Raw genomic sequence first — 22,592 nt, forward strand, 5'->3', positions numbered from 1 at the left:
AATACTGCCATTCATTCTGCCTGAGTTTCTGATGTAGTAGTAGTTACATGTACCTTTTTGCTGCAAGTCAGTTATATGGCCAGGCAGGATGGTCTTCCTCAGGCCATGCAGGTTTGGTGAGGAGAATCTAGGGCTGCACTAAGGCCAGAATTTCTGATCAGTGGAGGGTATCCAGACTGCTGCAGTTTGATTTCTTTTTTGAGGAAAAAAAATCTTCCAATAAAAAGTGAAAAACTAAAAAATAATTTAAAAAAAAATTAACAAATTAGCACTTTGTTCAAATTACAATTTTTTTTATGGCACTTTAAGTCTTTGAACTCAAAAAGGGCCCTAAACCACTAATTCTTTTCAGAAGAACCATGACCCAGTTGGGACAGTCCAAAAGTCATCAGCAGGAAATTTCAGTTACTTGAGCTGCTCAGTTTCCCTTACTGAATCAATAATTTAGCTAAATTCACACAATTTTTGAAACTTCCTTCCGTGGCATTTTCCAGCAGAACCACCGACACTTTCCTGGCCAGCTCAGCATCACACCAGTGGTCCCCTTGCTTTTCTGCTGGGTGGAGCATCCACACTGGCACCATGCTGCTTCTTTCAGTGGATTCAAGGTGATGAAAACACAGTGATGTAGCTCACCCATGCTAACAGGGCACTTCCACAAGGCATAACAGCCTTGGTTTAAAATAATAATAAAAATCTAAAATAAGGTTGCTATCCTCATTTCATCTTTGTGTCTGAGCATGCCTGCAGGTATACAATATTTTTTGTGGTCTCATTCATGTTGCCCCAACCTCCTCTCCTCACATCCTCTCCCATCCAGCCCTGCTAACCTGCCAGCCTCCATCAGCTCTGATGTCCTCTGTTCTCTCTCACTTCAATGCTGCCCACTGGAGTATCTGATACTGCCAAGCACTACATGTGCTGGTTTCAGACTGGTTTCCTGGGAAAAGGGTACTGGAGCACTTGCAGCCTTTATGTGTGCGTGTGCATGTGTTTGTGTGTGTGCATCCACCTGCACTTGGGTGAAAACAACCTTATCAGGTGCTGTAGAGGCCACTCACAAGCCAGCCCATTTTAATGCCTCAACCTCAGTTTTCAATGGACCTTAAACTGTACCGGAAATGAGAGAACCAAGCATATAAAACAAAGGTTTATGTGAAAGCCAGCTTGACTGGGTTGTACTTTGACTATTTGGGATAAATCAAATGGTGGATAGGTGTAAGGTATCACTGTAGGCACCCTGGGCTGGGGACAGAAAGAGGGAACCTAGGGCTTTGAGAGATGTCAGAGACTGACAGAGGGTATCGTGAGTCAAGCAACATGTGCAGAGGGACCTGTGCGGGTGAAAAACAGCTGAAATAATCCTACTGGTGTTCTTTAAATGTCATATTCCTGGCAGAGAAACCTTTCACATGTTTGTCTGCTCGCATCTCCAAGATTTTCAAATGCACCAGGCTTCTGCTGCTTGTGTAGGGAATGGGAAACTGTGCCCTGGGAAAACCCTGTGGACGAGCCATTTTCCTCTGGGAAAGATGCAAGCAGTCAGCAGCTTTGCACAAGGTACTGTGCCTGCATCCTCAGTGTCCTCATTTAAAGCATTTATGGAAAAATTTCTTTTGAAGCCTGGCAGATTCTTACATGACTTTTCCCTACTTCTTCAAAACCTACCCTGACAATGCAAACTCCCTGCTAATTGGCAGGGAATGAAGTCCCACAGACTCAGCCTCCCACATGCATGTGGCCTGCTGGTGGGACAGCAAAGATCTCCAGGGTGCCTTCGCCCCTTGGGGGAGGTAGGTGGGAAGAGAATATTAAATATGAGGTATTTCAAGAGAAATTGAGAGGATAAGGACTTACCTCATAAAAAAATGCTGCCTCTTACTAAACAAAAGAAAACCAGCCTCCCTCTCCCTAACAACAACCCGGAGGAATCCCAAAACATAATCAGTTTAGGCTGAAACACCATGTTGCCTACAAGATTAAAATTAGACTCATGAGGTTTCATCAAGGGAGAATTTAACTATGGCACTCAATCAGGCTGCAAAAATCTTCTAATAACAATGGAAATAAAGTCATTCAAGACAGATCCTTAAATGTCACAGGAAAGAAAGCCTGCCCTTGGCTGCATCCCTTGGCAAACTTACATTAGGTATCTCTTTTCCCTCTCCTCCTCTACATGCACTGATGTCTTGTGGCCATACCCTCCCTAGGCTGGAACTACAGGCCAGCATCCTGCTTAGAACACACAGCACTGGGTCACCCAGCTTTGTGGCTGTCCCATAGGTCACATGTTATAGGAGATGGTCTATAAACAAGAGGCAAAAAGGATGAGAGCATTTGCATGAACCTCCCCAAATGAGGGGCTTGTTTGGCTCTTCCAAGAGAGTATAAAACCACAACAGCTACTCTACATGGCGCCTCCAACGAGGTGGCTACAGTAAAACTGAGAAACTCTCTGTTGAAAAAACACATCAGATTAGAAAAGTCTCCTACTTCCAACAGCAACCTCTCCACTTGGAGAAGGATGGCTAAGGAGAGGTTTCCTTTGCCCTACATATGTCCCCACAAGCTAAGCACCACCAGACCGGCTCTGCTCTTCAGTGACATTCAAGGTCTCCCAGAAAGAAGTGAAAATAAAGTGTAAATATATGTCACTAAATGAGTTTGAAACAGTCTCCAGTACTTTCTAACCTTGCCCTCATGAGGCTGCCGCAGGACAACGTTCCCTGACTCAGCACTTTGAAATCACCTTACTATAAAAATTCATGGCTGTTCCAACATCCATTTTATGCCTAGCCTTGCCCTAACAAATTTGTGCTTTTGACACCACTCTCCTTTCAAGTTTCAGCCTGATTTCATACAGGAAGGGTTCTTGTTTCAATTCTTTAACCTCTGTGTTAAGTCCCAGAGATGCGTGAAGCAGGAGTGACGTTGAATAATCCGATGGCATCTTGTTCGGTCTCCTGAAGTAACCAGTTACTTCAGGTGATCCAAATACACATCAGACAAAAAAGTCATTATTTGCACAGCATCTGAGCATGTAGGGAAAACTCAGTGACAGATAAAATTACCTTCCTGTTCACACAGGTCATGATCTAGCTAAGTCCATGAGCACCCACCTAAATTTAGGTACGTGTTTATCAGACTGAAATCCAACATCTTCTGCTGCATGGGTAAGTGCTTTGTTAATCAGGGAGCTTGTGTAAGCCATGTGGATGTTTAATATTCAAATATAATTATCATCTAGGGAGGAAGGGAGCACTGAGCAAGTTTCATCCCGATTCAGTAAGCTCTGGGGAAAGCAATGACAGCTCAATCAGCAGTGTAACAAAAACTCTGTCCTATGACTGTCTTTCAGAGTTTTCAGGGATTTTAAATTTACCTCCTTGATGGTGCTGTAAGGAGAAGGGCTCTTTTTTTATGTCAGATGCCTAGTATTCCAGGCAGCTAAGATATCCCCAGGTCAGTAAGGACTAAATTTATTAGTTTTTTTTAAACTCTCAAGAAGAATGGAACAAGAACGGGATAAAATCTCACATTAATCTTATTATGCTCCTTAGATGAATGACTTTCATATGACAGTGAAGCTAATGCCATTTACTTGTCAGTGCAGCAGCAACAAAACAGAGAAGGGGGGATACGGCAGTACAAGAGTGTCCTCCTGCTCCCAACATCTTCCATTGCTGGTTATTGCTCAGGATTAACAGCTTGCACCACTGTAGAGCTGGACACATCAGAGCCATCTCTAATCACTGCAGTACAATGCAATGACAAACAACCAAAGAGAAGATGCTTACAGGGGCATTTTATGCTCATGCCCCTCTCTCCATCTTCCCCTGCCAGGAGGGGATTTCTTTTCTTCTTTCACCCCTCCTTCTTTTGAGAGATGGCCAGAGCCTGTGTGATCGCAGCTGGTGGGCTACAGGGTTGCTGAGGGGACACGTGACATGCCTGCATTAACAGGGAAAACTGATGGAAGAGAAACATCGATGACAAGCACCCTGGGCAAGAAAAATGCAGTTCTGGGTAGGACATGGAGACACAAGAGGATTTTGCAAATAAAATAATCAGAATCTTGCACGGTCATTTTGCAACACAAGAGAGAGTCAGCACCTACCTGCCACTTTGCATAAGGAGGTTATTTTTCCATGCAAGCTGTAAGGTTTAATAAAAGAGTTCTCCATACTGGAAAAGGAATTGCTTCTGAAAAGAAGAAATAAAAGCCCTGTTTCTCTGACACATAGCTTGCTTTATACAGGATTACTTAGCATTGCTGTTCTTCTCCTTGTCCCTACAAGCAGAGAAAGCAGTTGACTTAAGAAGATACATATTTTTCTTGATTCAAGTTTTCTGGTAAAAGAATATATTAACTTTCAAAAGCAAAGTCATTTCCAAAGCAGTAGCTAAAATTAGACTGATTTTTTTTTGTTCTTTCTCCCCTTTATGGCTTTTACAAGCAATTACCCACTTAATGTTTTTAAATTATACAAGAAACTTCAATAGCAATTCTTTTTCCTGCTGCATCTCCTTGAATGTGAGACTTAAAAGCTTTACTGGAACACAGCAGTGTGAGCAAATGAATTTGTCATTTTCATTCTCAGTTTATTTTTTTTTTAAGAATGGGAAGCAGCGGGATATTTGTTCACAATTTAACTTTTTTTTTTTTAAATTTCATAATGATGAAGTGAGCCTATATGACAGCTCTAGAAACTGAAGGCAGGATTCTTCCTTGCACCACGGCCCTTCAAGTTGCTGTGGGAGTGCTTCTAAAATAGCTGCAAGGGCTATTACGCCAACGCATCTTTCGAGCCTCTTCTTTCTTGTGTCAGGGTGGGACACGTAGGCAGATACAAATTTAGCATGCCTGCTCATGTGACCATCCCACATGATGCATAACCCATACAAAGAGCCAGGCCATATGGGGAGTTGGGGATCCTGCAAAGTAGGGCTGCAGGAAGCAGTGAGATAGAGCCACGCAGCAGTGCTGTGGTATCTATCTGGCCCCAGACCTGGATTGCCCTGGTCAGGCTGCACCCACCCAGGGCAGGACAGGGGCTGATGGGCTGTGTCACCTGCTGTGTAAGGAGAGGGCCAGCTTCCAGCCATTTATGCTCAAGAGCCCCGTGCTGTCTGAGTGGTGTTGATGTGTCTCAGTGTAATGTGGATGGGCATGAGATGTTGATACAGAGGGCTGGGTTGCCAGCTCTTCTCGCACCACCTCCCCTGGACTCCTGGGGTGGAATTAGGGGCACTCACCGTAGTGGAGAAGGCAAGTCTAACCTTTCTCTCCTTGTTGTCCCCCGAAGGAGGGTTTTTGTTTGCTCCTTTCTGACTGTCATGCAGATGCCTACTTGCTAAGGCCACAGCATTGGATTGCCACTGAGCCAGCAGTGTTTGTTTGGCTCTTATCACTTAGGAGTGAAAGGTGTTTCTTTGGCTAACAAAGCAATACACAACTCTGAAATCTGCAAATAAGAAGCAAAGGTTATGTACTGCTAAGCCATCCAGCTGGATCAGGGAAACTAATAAAATAACTCAAGCTCTCTGTTCTGCTCCAAGTTTTGTCTGCATGAAGATAAGAGGCAGCATCAGTACCTTGTAAAGAAATGTGTTCCTATCTCCATCTCTCACCCCCAGGACCCCTTTGAAATCCTCAGTGCCAAGTAGTGCCTAACTATGACTACCTTTGCTATAGTTTGACAAGGCTCTGCAGAATAAACCGTCTCAAATTTCCACATCTTATGTTGCACATCTCTGTTCTCATTAAGACCGAATCTTCTCTTGGGCCATGGTCCACTGTAACTTCTCCCTCGAGTATTTAACTCAGAGTTTCTTTTACCTTACTTTACCATCCATTGCCACCTAAACCAACTTATACGTTCTGTTAGATTATGGCATTCATAAAATATGCAAGCACCAGCTTCGAGAAGGCACTTCCTTGGGACCTTCACACTTGAATTCATACAATGTTCTTATTATCTTTCTCTTTGTTGCACTGCAGGACATAATTTCTCTCCTCAGTTGGTGTGAGGTTAGTCGGACGTTTGCCCCAGAGCCATCTGGATGGAGCAAAGGTCACCTCAGCTGAGGTCTTCTCTGACTGTCAGAATGGGAACAACCATCTGGGTTTCTCACTAGCACAAGCTCTGATAAAACCCCCTTCACAGTCTTTTTCAGCTGGGTCTGAGCAGGAGAGGAACTCGCATAGAAAAACATCTCTCTTCAGCATGTGCAGTCGGAGGGAAAGGGCTGGTGGGTCCCTCTAGATCTAGACCCAGCACTTTTGAGTGAGACATACTGAACTTAGTGAAATACCTAGAAAACCATGAGGATGAAGGGAATCCATCCTGCCAAACTCAAATGTTCCTCATACAATTATGCTGCAGCCAAAAACACTCTCGATGGAGGAAATGGAAATACAGGTAGACAGTTGCTTCAGTAAACATAGGAAAGGCATCAGCCTTGAACTGACCATGAGCACATCAATATGCTGGGATTTTGAATTTCACAAGGATCCTTCTCACAGGAAGGCTCATGTAACCATGGCAATGGTTACATGATCTGGATGCATCTCATCCTTGTCACCACAAATGAACAAGTTAAATCAGATGCAGTTAAGAAAGGTTCCACTTTTCCCTCTCCTCTTTGTACCAAACACTTCAGAATTTCTAGGAACCATAAAGAATAAAAGACAACTTCAGAAGAAAAACAAAGTTCCAAGAATCATCACAACTCAGGTTTTTATTCAACAGTGAAGTTGAAGGGAAATATTATTTTTTCCCTTCAGGGCAAATGTTCCAAATGGAAATTAAGTAAAAATATTGTTCCCCAAAAGTACGCACAATGAAATTAGTTTTCATTAAATATATTTGTTTGGCAAAATAAAATAAAAAAATTAGAACCCGTACAAAAAAAATCCCTTGCAAATTTCTAACACTGTAGCAATGACAACAATGTAAACCTGGATGTTTGCCAGTTGTAATTAATTTGTGAAAATTGCTGTTGAACTTTGGACCAAGAAAATAAAAATCACTTCAAATAGCAAGAAGCCAATTTTAGAGGCAACTGAGGCTTAGGGAACGCTATAGGGATGGGACGCACTGGTGGCTTCATACACCATTTGTGAGAGTGATCTGCTAGTGTGGGGCTATTGTGAGAGCTGGGAGGAAAAGAAGTTAAAAGCTCTTGCAGCATTGCAGCGTATGGTACAGCAAAAACCTGCAGACTTTCCATTCTGGGAGCCGATCACAGTTGAGTGAAGGCTGGTGGCAAGAGTTGAGATGACAGTGAAAAGGATAATGACAGTGACGAATGGTGCAAGCACTGGGAAGCAGTTGAATTTCATCATCACATTGGATTCAGTTGTGAGCAGACTCTTTTGAGTGTCTGGGGGAATCTTCTGCTTACAGTAGCTGCTTCTGCTCCCTACCCCCCTCCTCCTTCCAGTTAAAGCCTCTGCCCTGCCACATGGGTTTCACAGGCATGCAGTTTGATAACAATGTCCTTTAGTTAAGAATGTTTATTCCAGTATTAAAAATGTAAAAAAAGTCCTTGGGAGGGTGCTTCTTAGTGGCAGTCTTTGCCTTAAGCAAGGCCAATAGCCTGCAATTACAAGGTAATTAAAGCAATGTGGATTTGGATGAGCAATGGGGAAGATGGGAATGAGGAAGGAAGGGATGAAGGGAACAGGAAGGAATGCAGGTGTTTCTACATCCCTCCCCAAAGCCAAAATCCAAGGTGCAAAAGTGGGTTTCTTTTTTTCCTCACACTCTTCTTTTTTTTTTTTTTTTTTTTAATATCTCTCCAGTTATAATATATTTCCAGTTTCAAAGCAAGTTTCAGTGACTGCCTCAGTTACAGTCATAAACAAAGTCGTAGTTGCTGGGCTCCTTTGGGATAGGTGGGGGAGCATCTGGGATCTGTATATTTTCCAAGTCAAGGAGGCGTAGCTTTATCTCCATGCTGAGCAGTGTGTCTAAGTCATTCCGTGTTAGATCACTCAACATATCCTTCCCAAGGAGGGCGTTCAACCCATCGGTCCATACACAGTACTGCACAGGAAAAGGATAAAAACTATCATTAATAGACTTTTCATACACAAACTGCTTGTCTGGCCTGGTCCTCTACAGGTATTGCTCCCACAGGGACTTACAAAGAGACCTAAAATTAGGTTGATGAATTTTATTAGCTCATATAATGAAGATGACATGTTTCACTGAGCTGCTAGAAAATGGAAAAACAATTCCATAAAAATGGAAAGAAATGACAGTATTTAGTTGTTTGACAATTTGCTATCTCCTCCAAACTTCCTGTTGAATGTTCTTCGGCAGTTATGGGAGTTATATCTAACCTAGGACAATGAACCTCTGGATAAATCTCCTTTACTCCTCTCATTCTCTTTCCCCAGTACTTATTAAAAAAGCCTGATTATCTTACACTAACTAAACTTTTAATTCCATGACAGTTAATTTAGGTGAACTGAATCTCACCCCCAAATCCTTCTCGACTGTTTATGAAATCTTGTACTATCTAGTTTTATTGTGGTTTGCTTTCCTATAGATTAAGTGGTATCAGTTGACTTGCACAAAGATAGTCTCACATATCTGTGCTTACTTTACACCTGTTTTACATGAAATAACATATTGCAAAAACAAGTCAGATAATGCTATATCCTTCATTAAAATTAAATGTCAAGCTGCTTGGGTGTAATACTAAATGCTGAAAATGCTGAACTGACCTCTAAAACCTTTTCCTTACTGTTAGCTTTTTCCTAATAGAAGATGCCATCTTTCCCAACAGCTGACAGCTTGTGATAAACGTGGGCTGAATAACCATTTTAAATCAGCAACAAACCCAAGGGAGATTGGTGATCTAGAGTCAACTTCTATTGAATAAGTCACTTTCATTTATTACTACAAGCCATTTATTCAACTATGAACAGAAATACTCAAATGCTGTCATCTCAAAATAAAGATTTCAATCATGAACTTGTGTCCTAGTTTGCAGGAGAAAAATTAAATCAACTGTAACTGCATTTTTATCTTACAAGTACTTCTGCTGGATTTCATGCCAAAAAATGGATTTTAAATTTAGCTGACCATTTGCTACACAATACCGCCAAGTTTAAAGATAGCCATGGTTGACTTCATCCCACAGCAGAAATGAGGATTATTTTTAAGGAAGAGAGAGAAACCCCTCTCTTGGGGTATGTCTTCATTCAAAAAAAGGGCATATTTTAAAAATAGTATGGGTTAACACACTTGAATATCCGAAGTGAAATCCGACCCATTTAAATCAGTGACAAAACAGTAGCAGAGCAAGGATTTCACCCAGGGTGTTGGCAAGCAAAGCTGCAGCTTTAACATGAGATTAGCTATATAGAAGAGACTTTAGAGTTCAGGCTGTCCTGCTAACAAGTACTAAATAAACAACTTAGCCTGCCAATTCTAGGCTGTCAAAGTGTGCCACTGAAGAGTTTTAAAGCATGCATTTTTTGTGGAGTGTATGTAGAACATCAGGAAAAGAAAGAAGCTATCCTAGAAATGTAGTTATTTTTGAACAGACTATAATCTTTTATGATGGACTTGGAATCTTTCTTTGGGAGAGTTTTCCCCAAATTCATTATGAGGAAAGGAACATAAAAGCAAAAGGCTCTGCTCAGGTTACAGAAGCACAGAGCATTCATTCAACAGATGCAGCCCCTGACATAAATCGTCCATCACCTGCTCAGCGAGTATGGTCAGTGCTTTCTCTGGGGAGGAGTCCCAGAAGACTAGAAAGCAGAACTGCAGTTCTCTCCTCTTCCAGATATAACTCATTCAGGGCCCACAGAAACCAAATTCTGGCCACAATTCAGACTAGTGCAATGGCCTGGAAAAGGGGCTTCCTCTCTAATCTACATATTGGCAAGTGCATCTAATTAAACTCCTGTACATTTTGAGCAGAGAGACATCCTAATGAGATGGTGGAAAAACAGAGGCATTCATTCAGAATCTTTTTTCTTTTTAATACGCAAAAGAGACTAAGATCCACTGAAAAATTAATTTATGAGAGATTCGTTTTCATAAAACTCCAATGAAACCTAATTATGGTCTCCCTCATCAGTTTCTCTGTCAAAAATCAAGGATAAGATTAATCCACCTTTTTGCTATGTAGCTGAAACCAGTTATTATGTATTTAAATGAAAAACAAATACAATGGAGTGATCTCACAGTACTGAATCCTTTGGCTACCAGTAACCTCCAGCAGATGGCTAAGGGAATTGCCAAACCTAAATGTGCAAGAATGAGGTCCAAATCTCAACAATCCTGGTTCAGTAATGAGATTTTATTAAAGAATCGCCTTGGGAGTCAAGAGAGTGGAACTAGAAAGGTTGTGCAGGCTTTATCCATCTGGATGCAGCCCCAAGCAACCTGGTCTGAGCTCATCGCTGACCTGCTTTGAGCAGGAGGTCAGACTGGGGACAGCTCCAAGGTCCCTTACAACCAGAATTATCCCATGATCCTAGTTCAGTTTTTATTTTTAGGATACGCTCAATTCCCACCTTCCAACTTACTCTACAATCATGAGGACTACAGAAGTACTTAAAAAACCCTGCAAGTCTGACCTGATATTGCCATGTACTAACATCATTCCTGAAAGCTTTCCAAATCTTGAGATGCCACCAACAAATCTCCCAGATTGACAGTGCTGCTAAACTAGCACTTCCATTGACAGGCACCCCAGTTACTTTGGTGAAGAGTCACGGGCTTCACAACATGCCACTTTGCCTTTCCTTCTGGGTGCTTCCTCCGAACACGTGTATTTTCTACTTTAATCACAACTCACTCTTCTGCAGACCATGGAAAAGTACAGAGGAAGTGAGATGTCCTTTTAAAAACTTTCATTTGGGAACTGTCAAGTGGCAGCAGAGACGGCTGCCTCTGGCCATTTTTTTGAACATATTAATTTTATTTTGAAGAAACTGCACAAGATCAGAAAGAGAAATAAAGATGACAGGTGTTTTAACACAATCATGAGCAATTAGGTTAGTGCATGTCACTGCTGCTGCCCGTCAGTGGAGTGCCTTAACAGGTTTTGAACATTCAGACCATTAAAATCCACTTGTAGCTATAGGCTATATTTGAGATATAGTGGTTGAAAAAATTGTTGATTTTCAAAACCATTTCCTCTTATGAGCTGAAACAGTCTAGAATTCAGTTTCTGGAGAATTTATATCAGAAATCATCGAACATATGTTCCATTCAGAGGATGAAGACAATTATGCTTTGCTTGGAATTACAGCGGCACATTGTGCCTGGGATCCTATTGCTGCTTTCTCTTACATGAAAACTGACCGGCAAATACTTCTCCGGAATGAACATACTTAAAAATGACACTTAAATATTAATCCATAGGAAAACCCAAATGAGCATAACTGTACTTCCTCTCCTAAAATTAACATTTATTTGAAGGTTTCAGTTCAGAACTGAAAATGTGGAAGCAGCATAACTAAGTACACTTAACTGGTAAAACAATGTCATGCACTTTATTAACACTACAGTATAATGCAGCTTAATGCAATTTTCTGTACTTCATCATCTCGACAGTGTTCTGAATTAAGACCAAACGTGATAACACAAAATAAGTGTGCAAATGTAACACCAAGTCTTCTTGCTTTAGAAATAAGAAGGATTTTTTTTAATACAGTGCATTCTGCTAAACCTTTACTTGAAAGTTCCTTGAGAGAAACACATCCAATTAGGCTTCCACACAATTAGGCAAATTAATCCCATCACCTCCCAAAAGGCAATGATGTTGTCTGTTTTCCTGTGTTTTCTTGTAAGAGAAGGGAGCAGGGAAGGGATTGTCATTCATCCTTGCTATTGGTATTTACACTGTCTTTATACAAGTGAAAGCCACTGCAAAACGCTTCCTAGTGGAGATGGAAGAGAGAGGGCCTTCTATGAGATCACCTGTCATGAATAGTCTTAAGCAATGTGACACTAAGGGGATATGCTATTCTGGAGAGCACAAGTCTTTGGCTGAAATTGAGACCTAACGATGGTATAACCACCCCTGATTATGTTGGCATTGTCAAAATGAGCTGAGACTGGCAGTGATTCTTTGAAAGCTTGGCTGTAAAAATCCTCAGGGTTGAACTAAAGTTTGCTAAAGTGAACACACAAAAAAGTTCTCCAGTGTCTACTAAAGTAGAGCAGACCAAAAGAAATCCACTACATCAGGAAATGATGAGCAAGACCTGTGGAAGACCTCAGGAAGGTCTGCCTGAGCTCTCTCATTTCTCTTTCTTATGGCTCATATTTCAGGAGGGCTTAAAAATCTTGATCTTTAATACAAATCATGTTCCTTCTGTGGCTCAGATATGCAAGAAAGTTGCAGAAGGTCTTGTTCCTATACTAATTCCTTGGCTCTCACTTTGTTTTGAGACATGACACTGATTTAGATGGACCGGTACTCTGGGCCAAGATGCCCATTCTTATGTTCTTACAAAGCTGTCTCTTGCCTTAAAGCAACTAATATGGCTTCAAAAAAAAATTCTGTACTCTGAACTTGACTTACCTCATGCTTGTCTGGAGCAATGAAATTCAACTGCCCACTTGAGTCATACAATATAGAGAAAGCAAGCTCTAGCACCTCCTGGAACAATACAAAGAAACACATATTAATGCTGTATGAGAGAGGTATTCACACATTCATGTCTCTCTTTCTTTCCTATCCCTTATTCCCCAAAACAAGTTGAAAAATAAGTTACAGCACTCTGCTGTCTGGGCAAAGCTGAGCAGTACCAAACCACTGCAAGAGACTGGCACAGCAAGAACTCCACCACAGATGCTTAAGCCAAAATAAACTCACCCACCTCAGTACTGACTGTAGTTCACGGGATCATGGATTATTTTAGCATTTGAGTTTAAATTTGAGCTAGGCAATATAGTGAGGACTATAATCAACATAATCAATATAATGCATAATAATACACTTGCAACAAACTCTTCATGAAGGCTCACATTTTTTTCCATTTGTATAGATTAAACTTGGAAGTTCTGCAAGGTTTGATTCCCTGTGTCAAAAATATTGCCAGGGCAATTAATATCCTGGTATGTACTTATGTTCTTTTCACTGCTGGAAATGTATTAAATTATTCACTCTCAGGAGATTTCTGTAATTTTGTTTCTACTTGAACCAGAATCAGCAGCCTCAGTCAAACCAAACTGCCTGGGTTATTTAAAGACTCAAATGAATTTCAGGAAAGGAAAAAACAATCATCTTTTTTTGCCCTAAGCATTGAAGTTGGAATTGTAAAAGGTGCCTAAGTGAATTCCTCAAGCACTGACCTTCCCTAAAAGTCACCTGGACCTGGGTTCCTATGGGAAACCAAATCAATCTGAATAAATAATGAACTTCCAATGACCAGCAGGGAGCATACAAAGATGTTGTCATATTATGGTTATTGCACGCATCACTACAAGTGCCAGTACAAGGATTTTGCAACTGTAAGCTAGCTGATATGGATATATTAACTGTGGAAAAAAGACCCTGCTACATAGTAGAGTGCTGACTTGTAACTATGATCTGTATCACGTGTCCTGTTCTTTTTGCCTCCTGACTTCCTGAGCCCCACCACACTAATGACTTTTGCTGTCTCTCAGCTGACAACAGTCCCTGCACTGCCAGCAGTGACAAGAGAATGGTTTCTTAAATTTGCTATACTAAGTTTTAAAATGGAAGAATTGACTGCAGAGACTGCAGCATAAATATTGCTCTAGATTTCTACCCCTGATCTCCTGGTCCGAAACTAGACATAGGAATTTGGATTTCAGTAAGGGAGGGTTATTTCAGTTTTGAACTTGTGTGATTAAGAGCAGATTCTGAGTCATAAAACTTGCAATCTTTACGGATAAGCTTGGATGTTAGAGGTCAGGCTTCTCATGGGAAATATTCTTGGTTTTCTTGAGTTTAGTTACTAGGTTCAACTTGCTGTATTGCCAGGCTACAGGAGACAAGGCTGTGTTAAATCCCCATGGAAGGTGCAGATACTAATAGTGCTGGTGCAATCAGCAAACAAATGGCTCAGGGCTCACAGAGCCTTTCTATGTTGTAGGCATGTCTCTCAGCCACACCTTATTAAGAGCGATGTTCCTCATTACAGAAACAAATCTACCTCTGCCCACATGAACCTGGCATTATCCCCTCAGATAGTGTTACAAATTACTGGCAGAACATGCCAAGTAATGCAACTAAGGTTGTGAAAATAAAATGTAGCACCGAAAAAAGGGCTTGTACTGCTATACTATGATGTTCCTGAAGGTCATTTGCTATACTATGATGTTTCATAGAGGTCAACAATCTTACAAGCCTGATCTCTGTATATTTGTCCTTTGGGAAATTCCAAGGAATTTAATTTCTTCAGCTCAAAGAAAGGAAAAGGAGAACAAAAATCTCTACTTGGAAGAGGAATATATCAGGGAGCCAAAGTTTTGGTCATTTCCAGTCAGGTAGAGAGTGAGAAAAGACTACACCTTAGGGCACCAAGCTTCCCTTTCTGGGGAAAAGTGTGAGTTGGGCAGCCCTGGCTACCGTTCAGCTTCTTTGCTGGTTTCTGTGCACACTAAAGGCTTAGGAATTACAGCTTCCAGGTGGCAGCATCACTGTCACCTTATACATAGCAAACTGTCAAGGAAAATGGAAGCTTAAGGAGCTGGAGTTGCCAACTGGCCCTCCACACTGATAGTGGTCTCAGTGGTTGAACTGGCTGACTTGTCAGAGACCCCGCCTGGTTTTGTTACATCATCATCAATGACAAGGAGGAACTGGCAATTCTTAAAGGAAAACTGGTCAGTCTGTATCAGCCATCTGTGGTTTTCTCTTCCCTTTTCTGTTCTACTTCTCAGCCTTTCTCAAAGTAATTTTCCACTCCAGCCTTTTTCACCACTTTCTTTTTTTCTCTGGTCTTTTTTCTCTCACATTTCCTCCACCTTGTTCCTTCCCTCTTTGTTTTGTTTTCCTCCTCCTGCACCTCAATCTGCTGAACACACTCCTTTGGCACTCCTAACTTCTTCCACCCTTGCACAAGTCAGACCTCTCCTTCCCTACATACTTCTCAAAGGTGGCAATATTGGGACCCACGATGTGCCTCTCTTTTGAACTGTGCTGAAAACAGGGAACAAGAGACTCTGCAACTGCAGGTTGATACTTTCCACTCCTTAGTTTCAGCTCTATGGGGAAAGTTGTTGTAGGTAGTAGGAAGGGAAGGTTGCTCTCCTGTGCCCAGAGCTTCTCTCACCCCCAGTCTCCTCTGGCCCCCGACACAGGCCAGAGACAAGCTATTTTTCATGAACAGGCATTTTAGGTGCTTGTGGCTGAGCAATCCCATACAGATGGAATGACCTCAACTATGTTCTGCCTACTCTGTCTTCAACAGTCTCAAAACTCCCACGTCTTTACTGAAGGCTGAGACCTTGCCATGTTGAGTTTTCTTGCCAGAGTCAGAAGATCCACCCCAAAGAACCACCTAGGCAGGCAGTGGCAGGGAACTTTTTTAACCAACATGAAATAGAAGAGAATCTTCATTCAACAGGGAAGTGAGCAGAACCATTTCAGCTGACTATAAAGGCACAAGGCCTGAAACCTGCCACATCTGCAAATAAAGGATGATAGAAGAACACTTTGAAATATCTCACAATGTTTTTCCAGATTCTCTCATGCTTTCTTTTGAAGACTGCAAAATCTATTTAATTTCTTTAAAATTCACTAATATTACTTAAGAGTCAGAAATGGGGACTTAAAAATTTAACCTAATTTAAAAACACAAGCAAGATGAACAACAATGGATTCAGGTTTGGTCCTATCAAGTCGTTCCAGCTTCATATGCATGCAAATTCCAATTCAGTTTAACTCTTATTTACTTCTAAATCATCCCACTGGAAAAATAATGGCCATGTGCTGGCAAATGGAGAGACACTGAAGCCTTTGTTATGGACATTTTGCCAATTCCAGCTATGCTTGTAGCATGGCATTCTGCCAGTCAATTTTCTTTTCCGTGAATGAATAAACATTAAGGTGGTTGTTATATATGTACAAAGAAAGCACAGGATCAAAAGGCCTCTTAAAAAATACATAATTGCTTGTGAAATTTCAGGAAGTGAAAGGTTTCATACACTAAATTCAGTTGAATTGCGTTCTGTGTGTTGTTTTTTTTAAAATTTTAACTTCATAATCCATATAAACTTGGTACACTGCAAACAACGATGTGTTATTCCTATGATGTCAGTTAAGCAGTTGCAATGTTGTGCATGACAGTTTGATTGGGATGATAGCTAATTTCAAAATCTTTGTGCTTCCCAGAAAAAGAAACAAGGAATTGAGGAAATAAAAAAAAAACCCAACAACCAAACCATCAAAAACCCTGCACCACATCAGAATTAGCAAAAACATCAAAATTATCATTGCCTTGGTCACAAACAGAATGCTCCAGGCAAGGATGCAGCCATGCCATCTATCAATTCCTGATTTTCATATTCTCAGGCAGAAATTTTATACCAGTTGAAAGCAATTTTACCTAAGGAAGTGGGGCCACGCTGAGAGCTGAGGACAAACTGATCTGCAGCACTGCTATTTAGCATTAAATACTATCTAGACATTACTGCTTCATAATGATGACACATTTCCATCACTGCCACCCACTGCTTTCCATCTTTCTGTTTTGTGTGGACATATGAGTGCTAAGACAAGGAAGAACTCAAAATACTTTATATGCATCATATAAATGCACTAGCCAAATGCTGTTGATGGTTCAGCTGTAACATGACGTAGGAGTCGTACGCAATCTATTGTGCTCGCATGTGTGTGTTTGTGCCCTGATTCAGAAAATCAACAAGGAAAAATACTCCCGGGACTTTTTCCTCACTGGGCACGACTTTTTAATTTCCTACCACGTAAAGCCAATGCTGAAAGGAGATGACGGTATCCTGAGAGAATTAAAGCAACTTCTGTGTATGAGAAACAATTGCAAAAAATACTCAAGATGCTCTGCCTATCTGTGCATAGTAAAGGAAAGAAAAGTTGCAACTCTGAAAGTGAATTTTATTCTCAAAGTGTTGAAGCAGGAACTCTTCACTATTTTGTCCATCAAAATCTCTTTCTTGTTGGACCCAAAATTTCTCAGTTTCAGATAACTAGAAATTCTGATTCAAATCTCCTGATCTGGTTCCCAGATCTCTCAGGGTGTTGTTCTAGGTCAGACTGAACACCAGTAGAGTCTCACTGCTTCTTGTAAGGTCAGAGAGCACCACCTGATAAAAAATTTACAACCATACCTCATATAATACAGTATGAAACCTTCACCTCTAAAGATGCCAGACTTTGGAACTCTACTTCTTCTTGATGTGGTGACCATTCTTACAAACAGAAACTTGGCAAGATTCTGGCACTGTATAATTTTAGTGCTACTGTTAGCTTACAGTTCTTGATCTGAAACTCTGAAAGGCAGCATAAATCTAATTTAAGGTGAGTATGGTTTCCTACACATTATTTCCCAAATGCAGTGCTTAATACATCTTTACACGCCTCATTAATTGCCTAGGATTTACCTTACATCCTTTTGTTCGCAATTGTTCTTCTACCTGACTGGACCTGACGGTATCATCAGCTGGACATTAACTGCAATTTTAGCAGGTTTCACTGAATGTGAGCTCATCAGAGAACCAGGAACAAACCAGTTATTTATCAGAGACAATATAGGAGCAGGTACCAACAGTCATTGCTGCTTTGCTTTAGAGGTAGAAAATATCACTACTAAAGACTATTCTAACTGTGTTCACACAATGCACATCTGCCATGAAATATGAATGAAGGAGGGTTAGGCTGTCCCAATAATTTAACTCAAATGGTCTGAGGTGAAAACAAAGGGTGTGCATACATGAAAACATGGCAGGCTGGAATGAAAAATACCTGTATTACTTCAGGGAAGGTCAAGTTGACAAGCTTTGTATTCTGCACAGTACGTGTTCATAACAACTTGAGAACTATACCTTGTTTTGTTTAAGAGCTCCTTTCTCCTTCATGTGTGGGCAGTCTTTCCCAGTCACAACAGCTTTTATATCTGCCACCGGCACTGCATTAAAAAGAAACAAAATCAAAACCCAGAAAATTAATTATAACCAAGGTGTGTAAAAGCTACAGCGTGTAAAAAGAGGCAAGACTGATGTGTTAAAATTGCCATTTCCTTTGCCATTTCCAGCCTTTTGTAAGAGAGAAAACTGGAAGAAAACAACTAAAATAGGAACCAATGAGTCTTGACAAAATCTCAAGCATTTGGATAAAAATCTGAGAATGCTTTTTCTTGCCTATTGAGAAGGCAAGAGTACGCTGGGTAAGAGTGTTTCATATAAACGTGTACATGTGTCTGGACAGTATTTATGCGTACTCCTGTGTATCAAAAACATATAGTTTTCTGCCTTACTAATGTAATACACCTGCTCTGTTGTTGCTCTTTCCTAGGCATTCAGGTAAAGTCTCTGCTGGAGAGAGCTTGTTGGGCAAGCTGGACCCTATCACACTCACTTAAAGCTTTTAAAGCCTGTATGAATTTTTAAAATAGTTTTCTATTTCACTCCCATCAGCAGTTTAGTTGCTTTCTGGTACCAAAAGGAATAAGGAATACTAAGGCTTATAATGAGCCATTCCAATTGCTTTAAAATGTGAAGTGATCAGAAATAACTGGGGAAAAAAGAAGGTAAGAAAAAAATATTGGAATCTGCTGCCGCTCAGAGTCACTCACAGAGTGAGGTCACTAAAACATAAAAATAAATTTCTCTGAGTTTCAAGCAAAAGTCAATTTTTCCAAGAGTAATTACATTATGGGAATCTCTATGCTCCACAATACAATATGGTCACTAAGTGACAGTTTCTACACTCCATAAATAATACATTATCCTTGTGGCTGCATAAAAGCATTGTATCTATAGAACCGCATAATAATATGAAAATCTGTTACTGCCCAGTTCTTTACAAACTCTAATGGAAATACTGGAGAGGAGGAATACATTTTCTCTTCTACTGGATACAGCAGCACTATGTATTTTATGACAGATTACCTCAGCACTATGGTCAAATGGACAGTATGAGATATAGTAGACATTTTTAAAGGACTTGTTTTGCATGAAAAATGGAAAGAGGAAATCATTTGCTCTTCACTACTCAACTCTCCTGCCCTTAGTCTCAGCATTTTATACTGTGGGCTTGCTGAATTTTTGTCTCTGACACTCCCCTACTTTTTGGTGAAGAGGAGAGATTATTTTTGGGAGGAGAGAGTTTATCCTAGGATAAACTGGGAAGTAAAGGAGATATTTGACTGCAACTATGGTAGAAAGGTCTTCTTAAGAAGAAAGAGTTCCTGCCACTTGCTGAAGATGCCCAGAAAAACAATTTCTCTGTTTGGATAAGGCAGGGTTTTCTGAAGTTAGATCTCTCAACCAAGAAAGATTTTCTCCAGGTTTCATACACTTGATCTCTGTGATCTGGAATGCAGTTACTATGGGAGATCACAGGCTGGCGTGACATCCTGATCTTTATGTATCTGGAACTTGGCTTATTCCTTGCTTTGGAAAAATAGAATCAAAGACTTAAGTAGGTATCAGAAGCTGACTAGAAGATGCTGGAGGGCATGAGCACAGATGTGATGTGCTCACAACAGATGAAGCCCCAAGAAAGAGGACGATTGTTTTCTGTCCCAGATGGAGTCTGCGTGGCTTGTTAACTCTGCCAGCCTGAAGAGAAGGGTGACATTCAAAGAAGTGAAAAGGTTAAAAACCCCCGCATTTATTTTTGGAGATAAACACCATTCAGGCTCGGCAAGGAGCACACAAAATGCCCTATGCTGCTTCTCTTGGTCTTGTTTTCTTACCCACCTATTCTCTTTCATCTGTTGACCTGTTTCCAAATGCTGACAAGTTGTCACCATATGCAGACTTTAGGAGTCCAAAAATCAATACAAGTCTATTAAAAAAAAAAATCAGAATATTTCTGAAAAGTATTCAGTAAAATTCCCAGGCCAGTTTGGTCTGATACAGTTTCAAACAATAGTGCCACTTTATAACCTTGTGTCTTGCAATATTCTCAACTTTATTTAATTAAACTCTATCTAATGTGGGTAGCACTGCAGTAAATCTTATATCCTTCATAGGCTGAAAACCTGAGACATTGATGAAATAATCATCTCTTTGTCAAACTGCATTGGTGTCTGCTCTGCCAGCAGGCATGCAGAGGGAATGTGTGGGTCTGGCCCAGTGGTTTCTAAAGCAAGAGCTTTCTGCCCCCATGGGATTCTGACATTCCTGAAGAGGCTCAAGAGCCTATAGAAAATGCACATGCAAGATGAAGCTCACAGTCAGGTTCAGGGGTTTGTGCATGGAAGCATGTCAAAGCAAACAAATCTGGGAATTGCTGGCCTTGTAACTGTGCTCACGTTTCAAGTGTGACTTTCATCCTTCTGTCATCCTGACACTACTATAACGTTCAACAGCTATTTCTCTAAGCCTTGTCCATGAAAACAGCCTCCTCCCATGCCAGTACAGCAATGTGAGACCCTGTCCTACATTCTGTCGAGTCTGCAGTAAGAGCGTGGAACATCCTTGAGGCAATCGGTAAGGCAATGAAAACAAGGGAATGTACTGTAAACTGCCAGGGCTCCAGCATCAGACAGGCTCATCCCTTTTTCCCTCCCAGAATGCATCTGGGAGCACTTAAAATTTTCAAAAGGTGCTGCCTGGAGACAGGTTAGGGCAGGAAATTTTAAATCACTCCTCAATTTTCAGGCTGGAAAAATTTCAAACTTCTGAAAAATTAGTCTTTCTGCCATTCTGTGAAAGAAGTGGAGCTTCTAATGTGTGTCTAATTTGATAATGCCAAGAATGTTCAGAAAAGAACAAAAAGAAATCATTCCTTATTCAGTGCTTGATTTCTTGACGTCACCTCCCAGTGACAGAACAACACCGGTCATTATTTCCATTAGCATAAAAAAGTTTCTCAGGATTGTATGTTAAACCTCTAAAACTCATGTTTAAGGATGAAGGAGAAACCACTAGAGTATGTTTTTCTGAAGGACCCCTTTTATCTATAAGAAAAATCCCAGTAAATCCCCTGGTAGCAGTTGCAACAGAGGTTTGTCCTCTCCCAGCTGGGTACACAGAAATGGTGAAGTCCTCTCAATACTGTTCATGAATTGAGAGCAACACGTCATCATAAGTCCACTCCTCACAATAAGGAAAAAGACCTCTGCCTGCCATGTCTTTCTCCTCCAGTCACTGTACTGTTTGTTTCCATGGATAGGAAATGCTTCTGAATATGCCCAAGTATTTTTATTTTACATCCACAGCTAGATGAGCAATGAAAATTAACTGTGTTCCTCCCCATGAAAGACATGACATTTCCAAGCTGAATGAAATTATTAACTCATTGAAAAGCTTAGGTCAGTCCTCACACACACTTGCCAAACCCAGGAGAGTAGCAGGACCAAATGTCCCCTGCTCTCCATCTTCATAAAGAGAGCTGCTGATAATGCCCCATATTAAGAGAAACCTACTACAAGTTATAAAGAAGAACTGGCATGAAAGAAGCAAAAGTGTCACAATCTTTGTGCATGACTTACATTTATCTTGCAAGGAATCATGAGGAACTTCTCCCTGGGGACTTTCTTCCAAGTCTCCGTAGTGCAAGACCTTGTGATTAGGTGAAAGTCGACAATACCAAAATTTGTCTGTTAAAATAAACACGTTAAACAAGGTCACTAACATGTCCTCATCACCAGTATCAATAGCATAGGAGAAAGCTTACTTAAACAAGATGCTACAGGGAAGGGCTGTTTTTTCTTTCAGGACAAGAAATGTGTGGGGTTATGGAAAGTGGGGCAGGGACTTTCCTCAGTAATTTTACTTGATTAACTGAAGCTGGCATTAATCTACAAGGTTTTTTTATTGACTTAGTCACTGGCTCAAAAAAATACTAGCAGGAAAAATTGACTTAGTTTTAAATGGTATTACATACTCTGATGGACAGAAGACTGGCAAAGTAACCAATGCTTTGAGTGAATAACTTAAATGTACCCATAAAAGCTTCATTTTTAGCACCCACTATATTAGCACCCAATGTGAAAATTAAGCCCTGCCAGCTGTCTTGTGTGGGACACCCAAAACCTGATACATTTGAAATATCCCATACTTTATGAAAATCATGACTCATGTGTTTTTTTATAGATAGGAGAACACCCCCATATTTATGGAGGGACTGGACATAATAAACACACAAAGACTTAAAAAGCGGACGTTAAGTCCCTTGTCCTATAGATAACTGAGTGCTTTGCATGGTCACAAAGGTATGTGTGACCATGCAGTCTACATCCCAGTTTGCATTTCAGTCCTTCCTAGGAGATGTATGTTTACATCTCCTGACAACCCATGCTTCAGAGGATATAATCCCCCTTAACAATATCTGTTAAAATCTGCTCTTGTGAAGAACATCACCTTTGCAGAGCTGAGCCACCACACTATCTCGTGTGCAAGGATGGTGCTTGCCAATTCCCTTTCTGAAATGGCAAG

At 40.7% G+C, this 22,592-nt stretch overlaps 1 protein-coding gene across 3 annotated transcripts in view; it reads right to left on the reverse strand.

The window, feature by feature from the left end:
• Positions 1-6,714: 6,714 nt before the first annotated feature.
• The window catches only part of ELMO1 (engulfment and cell motility 1), a 317,291-nt gene continuing 301,413 nt past the window's right edge, over positions 6,715-22,592 (reverse strand). For all 3 annotated transcript variants that reach the window (XM_027729150.2, XM_027729149.2, XM_027729152.2), the window contains 4 exons: positions 21,647-21,754; positions 18,030-18,112; positions 12,562-12,639; positions 6,715-8,051 (listed from right to left, as the gene is read on the reverse strand). In XM_027729150.2, the coding sequence (XP_027584951.1) occupies positions 7,851-8,051; positions 12,562-12,639; positions 18,030-18,112; positions 21,647-21,754 (470 nt within the window). In that variant the 3' untranslated portion in view covers positions 6,715-7,850. The remainder of the gene's footprint in view (positions 8,052-12,561; positions 12,640-18,029; positions 18,113-21,646; positions 21,755-22,592) is intronic.

This window comes from Pipra filicauda, unplaced genomic scaffold (genome assembly GCF_003945595.2).
Source record: "Pipra filicauda isolate LSUMZ 115617 unplaced genomic scaffold, ASM394559v2 scaffold233_size1220752_pilon, whole genome shotgun sequence".
Taxonomy (NCBI): Eukaryota; Metazoa; Chordata; class Aves; order Passeriformes; family Pipridae; genus Pipra; species Pipra filicauda.